The 8,061-nt window shown below is 36.5% G+C and overlaps 1 protein-coding gene across 1 annotated transcript; it reads right to left on the reverse strand.

Annotated features, from left to right (window-relative positions):
• Nucleotides 1-519: 519 nt before the first annotated feature.
• LOC135132525 (putative nuclease HARBI1) lies at nucleotides 520-1,605 on the reverse strand. The gene has a single exon (XM_064060681.1). It carries the CDS (start codon nucleotides 1,603-1,605, stop codon nucleotides 520-522), a length of 1,086 nt encoding a protein of 361 aa, XP_063916751.1.
• Nucleotides 1,606-8,061: the final 6,456 nt, after the last annotated feature.

Here is an 8,061-nt window from a genome sequence, read left to right on the forward strand (position 1 = left end):
CCTCAAAATTTTTCACGCCATTTCTTTTCTAAAAAAAAAACAGGTTAATGTGCTTATCAAATTCAAACTTGTTCATTAGTAATTTTGTCAACTTGGTTATTTCCACAAATTAGAAAGAATAATTATTCAATACTTTGCATTCAAGTTAGAGTGAAGAAAAAAATTAACTACATGTGCGAAAAACTACATATTTGTGGAGGTTATCTAGCGAGGCCACGGAGAGGCGGGCAAATTGTCGCCAGGATAGGGAAAAGGATAAGGGTTATGTTAATTTGAAATACACTGTTAGTAAGTACAATTCCCAGTAAGTATAAGAAGAGGTTCTAGTTCAAATGAAAACAGTATGGTCTAAAAAATGCCGCGATTAGTAATTACTAAAGTCTAAAGTAAAAATGCTTAAATGAATTAAGTATTACAAAATTAATAGCATGATCAAGGAAAGACTATGAATTTTTTTAAGTAAAAAAAAAAAAAAAATAAGGCATAGAACCCCATAAAAAAAGGATACAAGACAAGTTATTAGGTGAAATGTCGTTCAATCAGATTTTGTCTAATATTAGCATAGTTGGGATTTGGGGGTTCTTGACAAGGAAAGTCGTCATGTAGTGGATATTCTTGTCGATTGTCAACGCCTAAGTTATGCCTTGTGCAAATGTTATGCAGTACACAACATGCTGTTGTTATTGCACAAACTTTTCTTGGCGAATACTTTAGAGGAGAATCTAGAACATGCCAACGACTTTTTAAAACTCCATTTGTCCTTTCCACTGGATTTCTTGTGGAGATGTGCACAGAATTGTATAACAATTCTGCAGGTGTGTTAACTTGCCCAACCGGAGTCATGATCCATGGTTCTAGAGGATAACCAGAATCTCCTACAAGCCAGCCTTCACCAAAGTTTCCATTGGCTAAACCATCTCGAACAGCGGAATTGCGCCAGATGTAGGAGTCATGATTTGAGCCAGGATATTCAGCAAAAACATTGTATATGATCAAGTCAGGACCTACAATTAACTGAACATTAATTGAGTGGTAAATGTGCCTGTTAAGATATTGTTCTGGTCTATTTGTGGGTGCCTGGATCCTAACATGTGTGCAGTCAATTGCTCCTAACACATGTGGAAAGCCTCGTCCATGTCTTGTGATGCCCAATCTGTAAAAATTTTGTTTCACAGCTGGGTATTCCTCAGCATCTGGAAAAATAATGAACTGAGGGGACACTGCTACAAAAGCGTCTGTAACTGCCCTGATGGCCTGACATACTTCGGACTGAGACATTCTACCACTACTACCAACTAACCATTGGTAACTTCCTGTGGCATAAAATTGCAAAGCGACATACAACTTCTGCATTGGCGTTAGATGTTGGTAACGTCCTTTTCTTGTGTTGGGTGTTAGATACGGAGTTAGAAGGTCTAAAACAAAATTAAATACCTCCCTATTTAACTGGGTCTGTTGGTACAAGATTTTCTCAGAAATCTGACGGATGGTAAACGGCTGCTTTATTAGCCTTTGGTCTTCGTCATCATTTTCACTGCTTTCCGAAAAATTTCCGACAATAATTCCCGCTAAAACTTGTTGCGCAGCCGCTCCCGCCAATGCCATTCCAACTATTTCAAAGTAAGTATTAAAACAAGACGAGAGCTGCGGGGCTGCAGGCAATAAGGAAGAATAATAACTTAAATAATGCCCCAATTGGGAACTTCAACCACTGGTAGTTTATTTCTCGTGTTTTTGTCAAAATTAACCTAGGGTGACCATTTTCTTCTGAGTCCAACGCGGGACAAAATAATAATAATAGTAACAATAATAAAAAACAAAAATATCTTGAACACAATTTTTAATAAGAATAAAATATATATTATAAAAAAATGAGAAATAAAAACAATAAAAAATTTATTTGTATTTTTCAACAGAGTGAACTTGTTTTAAAAGTTCGAGATTGTTTTCAATTTGCATCCTGAATTGCTTACAAGAGTTGGCACTGTTCCACCTTGTTATTAATTCAGCTTTTAATGTATCAAGTTGCAGCTGTGACTTCTCAGCAGTCCACAAATTGTTAATGATTGAAAAAACCCGCTCCGTTGCTGCATTTGTGCCTGGTAGGCACAAACACAATTGGACAATTTTTTTTAGGTATTCACAAGGAACATGGTTATTCGAAAAATGATCGAAAATTTCGATCCATTTTTGATCGACTTCAACTTCAGAGTTGGCCCAGTCTAAAATCTTTGTGTCCGTTACGTAGGCCTTTAAATAGGACACTTCATCAAATAAATCGTTTTCAAGTGATGAATTTTTTGTTTCCCCAAGATTCTTCATTTTGATGGCATAGTCAAGGGTTGCTTCCACATCTTTCCAATTTACTTGTTTCTTTAACTCTATCCATTTAAAATGCTGAGTTTCATTAAACTGCGTTTGCCATGTTTCCAAATATTGGACGCAATTTTCATAAAAATTTATAATGCGGGAAATAAACCAGTCTTTATTTCTATCACCATTATTGACTAGATTTGTTAGCATAGAATTTAGTGCAAGTGGTACAAACTTACTTTCAATTCTTTGCTTATATTTGTCTATTAAAATATCAATTTCGGCAGAAATTTCAATTACGGTCTTTTTTTCTCCTTCGATTTGTTTAACAGTGTGATGGAAAATGGCCGCTTGATTGTGTAAAAAATATAACCAAAATTCAGACTTCTCATCATTAAAAAAATTTTCCAGACAGGTTGGGCATTTTTCACAAGACAAAAAGTAAGACTTCAGTGGTCCATATAATTGTAGCACACGCTCAATAGAAGGCATTAATGCCAGGCACCTTGTTTTAGAAACCCCAAGTAATCGGCGGTATTCTACTTCGGCTTCAGCACAAAATTCTTTAAGTGTTTCGACGCGCACGGTAAAAATATAAAAATGTCTATAAATTTTGTTAATAATAGACTCTATATCTATTGGTAATAAATTAGCAGCAGTTTCAATTGCATTATGTACAATATGTGCGCCACATCCGACTCCAATTATCGGTCGATTTAATTTTTCATTTAGTCGCGCAAATACATTATTTGTCCCCCGTCTATTAACTCCACCAAAATTTGAATTGGTGTTGTCAGCACAGTATGCAGCAATTTTATCCTGAAGGTTATTCTTTACCAATATATCAAAGATAGAATTTGTAATCAGCTCGGAAGTTTCACCTGGCAACGAGACTATATCTAACAGTTTGATCTGAATACCTTCTTTACAATCGAAGTATCTTATTAAAGTAGGAAATAACTTGATATCTTTGTGATTTGATGCATCAGAATAAAGTGTTACAAATGATACATTTTTTAATATATTTCTTACTTCAGAAAGTATGTATGGACCAATTACATTTTTTACTATTGCCTCAGTCTTTGTTCGGGCACAACTAAATTTTTTGTCAAAGTGTGCTTTAATCAATTTGGATGTACAATCCATAGACCGAAAAGAATGATTATGGCAAACGGTATGGAATGCGAAGACTGCTTCGGATAATGCACGTTTTTTTTCTTCATCATCAAAATTTTTGCTACGGAAAAATTGATTTAGACGACTTGACGAAGCTATTGCTCTAAGTCTAGTTGCTCGCTTATGTTTATCAGTTTGTGCATGTCGTGATACATCATATTTTCCTCCTGCAGCAATAGAAAATTCTGAATTGCACTGTGTACATTGCACATAAGTTTCAGTTTTGCCTCGTTTTATAAATGGATAATTTTCAGCAATTTCCTGAGTAAATTTGCAGGTTCTTTTTTGAGGTCTACTAGATGATGGTTCCATGATCCATGGCCCCGTTTCTGCAATCATGAAATGAAAAAATGAAATAATCATTGAGTTTCACATTTATCTTTATCAACTACCTCATACACCTTATACAGTACTTATTTTTATTACTCCTATCCCTCTTTTATATCAAAAATTGCACTACAAAAGTTTAACACGTTGTCCGTTGTCACTGACTTATAGGTTATGTGCCGTCATTACTCAATACTCACAGTCACAGAATACGTAAGAAATGAAACCTAAACAAATTTGCGCCCTCTGAACTCGAAGTATGGTACTAAAGCCGCAAATGAATGTTTTATTATTACTATACTGGGTGTTAACAACCTGTAGTTGGAGAAAATTCCGAAAATCAGAGAATGCGGGACAAATGCGGGACACTTCACTCCGCGGGACAGTTTGTTAAAATGCGGGACTGTCCCGCGAAATGCGGGACGAATGGTCACCCTAAATTAACCACATAACCTCCAAACGTTTTTACTCAATTTCACAAAAAAAGCGGCCGTTCGAATATTTAGTATATAATAAACGTATTATTTCGCTTATTTTCTCTTGGAATCTTCCTAATCACTCTTATCAAATCCACTGAAGTTAAAAAAAAACTTCAACAAAGCCCGCGGAAACCGCTCCGACTTGTCATTAACGACTTGCAACCGCAACCCAAGCGATCGCAAAATATCTAATCGGAAACCTAAACGTCATTGCAAATAGCCGGTCAAAAACGAACTTGAAATTCATCGCAAGGAGTTGCAAGTGATGTTATTGTAATTTCCATGGCAACGGAGTTTGCGATTAGTTGCGACACAACTTGAAATTGGCCCCTAAGTGTGTTTCGTAGCTCAGAATCATAAAAAAATGTTGAAATATAGTTCAGATTTAATAAATATCGACAAAAAACTGTTTCTAGCTAAAATTTGATGGTTTCGTTGCTCTTTCCGAGCCCGTGGGATTTCTCATTGGTTTAAAACTACAAGAAAACACTTCAAAAGTGACGTTTCAGAAGAATTTTAACAATTTTCTTGTATCTACGAACGCCAGAATGCATAAAATTTACCCAAACGTCTCCTTTTCCTAATCTAAGACGATTCTGCATGCTCTAAGTGTGTTTCGTCGCTCAGAATCATCAAAAAATGTTGAAATATTGTTCAGATTTAATAAAAATCGACAAAAATACTGTTTCTAGCTAAAATTTGATGGTTTCGTTGCTCTTTCCGAGCCCGTTGGGTTTCTGATTGGCTTAAAACTACAAGAAAACACTTCAAAAATGACGTTTCTGAAGAATTTTAACAATTTTCTTGTATCTACGAACGCCAGAATGCATAAAATTGACCCAAACGTCTCCTTTTCCTAATCTGAGACGATTCTGCATGCTCTAAGTGTGTTTCGTAGCTCAGAATCATAAAAAAATGTTGAAATATAGTTCAGGTTTAATAAAAATCGACAAAAATACTGTTTCTAGCTAAAATTTGATGGTTTCGTTGCTCTTTCCGAGCCCGTTGGGTTTCTGATTGGCTTAAAACTACAAGAAAACACTTCAAAAGTGACGTTTCTGAAGAATTTTAACAATTTTCTTGTATCTACGAACGCCAGAATGCATAAAATTGACCCAAACGTCTCCTTTTCCTAATCTGAGACGATTGTGCATATCTAAGTGTGTTTCGTAGCTCAGAATCATCAAAAAATGTTAAAATATAATTCAGATTTACTAAAAATCGACAAAAATACTGTTTCTTGCTAGAATTTGATGGTTTCGTTGCTCTTTCCGAGCACGTAGGTTTTCTGATTGGCTTAAAACTGCAAGAAAACACTTCAAAAGTGACGTTTCTGAAGAATCTTAACAATTTTCTTCTATCTACGAACGCCAGAATGCATAAAATTGACCCAAACGTCTCCTTTTCCTAATCTGAGACGATTCTGCATGCTTTAAGTGTGTTTCGTCGCTCAAAACCATCAAAAAATGTTGAAATATGTTTCATATTCAATAGAAATTGACAAAAATACAGTTTCAAGCTAAAATTTGATGGTTTCGTTGCACTTTCCGTACCCGTTGGGTTTCTGATTGGCTTAAAAGTACAAGAAAACACTTTGTGGCGGCACAATAACACGCGGGTAAAGCAGAGTAAAGATAAGTTGTCTTGTGGTGTAGCGGTTAGCATACCAGCCCGGAATGCTTGGAGACGTGGGTTTCGAATCCCACCGAGGCACAACATTTTTCTCTGCTTTCCCACATTGGTGACCACCGACAGGCAACGCGCACGCAACATCCTTCTGCCACCGCCCTGTGCCCGCTGTGTTCGGGGTCCGCAGCACCGCCAGGGTTCGAACGACGAACGTAAGAGTGGCAGGAGCGACGCCAGCAACCATCCCCTTCGCACCCCAGCACGACTGCGCGCTGTGTCGCTGGGGGGGAGTCCTGTGGCGGCACAATAACACGCGGGTAAAGCAGAGTAAAGATAAGTTGTCTTGTGGTGTAGCGGTTAGCATACCAGCCCGGAATGCTTGGAGACGTGGGTTCGAATCCCACCGAGGCACAACATTTTTCTCTGCTTTCCCACAACTTCAAAAGTGACGTTTCAGAAGAACTTTAACACTTTTCTTGTAATAACGAACGCCAGAATGCATAAATTGACTTAAACGTCTCCTTTTACTAATCTGAGACGATTCTGCATGTTTTAAGTGTGTTTCGTGGCTCAGAACCATCAAAAAATGTTGAAATATAGTTCAAATTCAATAAAAATCGAAAAAAATACAGTTTCTAGCTAAAATTTGATGGTTTCGTTGCTCTTTCCGAGCCCGTAGGGTATCTGATTGGCTAAAAAGTAGAAGAAAACACTTCAAAAGTGACGTTTCTGAAGAATTTTACCAATTTTCTTGTATCTACGAAAGCCAGAATGCATAAAATTGACCTAAACGTCTCCTTTTCCTAATCTGAGACGATTCTGCATGCTTTAAGTGTGTTTCGTGGCTCAGAACCATAAAAAAATGTTGAAATATGGTTCATATTCAATAAAAATCGACAAAAATACAGTTTCTAGGTAAAATTTGATGGTTTCGTTGCTCTTTCCGAGCCCGTGGAGTATTCGATTAGCTTAAAAAGACAAGAAAACGCTTCAAAATTGACGTTTCTGAAGAATTTTACCAATTTTCTCGTATCGACGAACGCCAGAATGCATAAAATTGACCTAAACGTCTCCTTTTCCTAATCTGAGACGATTCTGTATGCTTTAAGTGTGTTTCGTGGCTCAGAACCATCAAAAAATGTTGAAATATTGTTCAAATTCAATAAAAATCGACAAAAATACAGTTTCTAGCTATAATTTGATGGTTTCGTTGCTCTTTCCGAGCCCGTTGGGCATCTGATTGGCTTAAAATTACAAGAAAACACTTCAAAAGTGACGTTTCTAAAGAAGTTTATCAATTTTCTTGTATCGACGAACGCCAGAATGACTAAAATTGACCTAAACGTCTCCTTTTCCTAATCTGAGACGATTCTGCATGCTTTAAGTGTGTTTCGTGGCTCAGAACCATAAAAAAATGTTGAAATAAACTTCAAATTCAAAAAAAATCAACAAAAATACAGTTTCCAGCTAAAATTTGATGGTTTCGTTGCCTTTTGCGAGCCCGTAGGGTATCTGATTGGCTTAAAATTACAAGGAAACTCTTCAAAAGTGACGTTTCTGAAGAATTTTACCAATTTTCTTGTATCCACGAACGCCAGAATGCACAAAATTGACCTAAACGTCTCCTTTTCCTAATCTGAGACGATTCTGCATGCTTTAAGTGTGTTTCGTGGCTCAGAACCCTCAAAAAATGTTGAAATATAGTTCAAATTCAATAAAAATCGACAAAAATACAGTTCCTAGCTATAATTTGATGGTTTCGTTGCTCTTTCCGAACCCGTTGGGTATCTGATTGGCTTAAAAGTACAAGAAAACTCTTCAAAAGTGACGTTTCTGAAGAATTTTACCAATTTTCTTGTATCCACGAACGCCAGAATGCATAAAATTGACCTAAACGTCTCCTTTTCCTAATCTGAGACAATTCTGCATGCTTTAAGTGAGCTTCGTGGCTCAGAACCCTCAAAAAATGTTGAAATATAGTTCAAATTCAATAAAAATCTACAAAAATACAGTTTCTAGGTAAAATTTTATGGTTTCGTTGCTCTTCCCGAGCCCCTGGGGTATTTGATTGGCTTAAAAGGACAAGAAAACACTTCAAAAGTGAATTTTCTGAAGAATTTTACCAATTTTCTTGTAT

The sequence above is a fragment of the Zophobas morio genome, unplaced genomic scaffold (assembly GCF_036711695.1).
Source record: "Zophobas morio isolate AGI-343-1 ecotype UQ-CSIRO unplaced genomic scaffold, CSIRO_AGI_Zmor_V1 ptg000002l, whole genome shotgun sequence".
In the NCBI taxonomy this organism is placed as follows: Eukaryota; Metazoa; Arthropoda; class Insecta; order Coleoptera; family Tenebrionidae; genus Zophobas; species Zophobas morio.

What these genes read in the sequence shown, in the direction of transcription:
- LOC135132525 (XM_064060681.1), bottom strand. Translation starts at nt 1,605, where the DNA reads ATGGCATTGGCGGGAGCGGCTGCGCAACAAGTTTTAGCGGGAATTATT.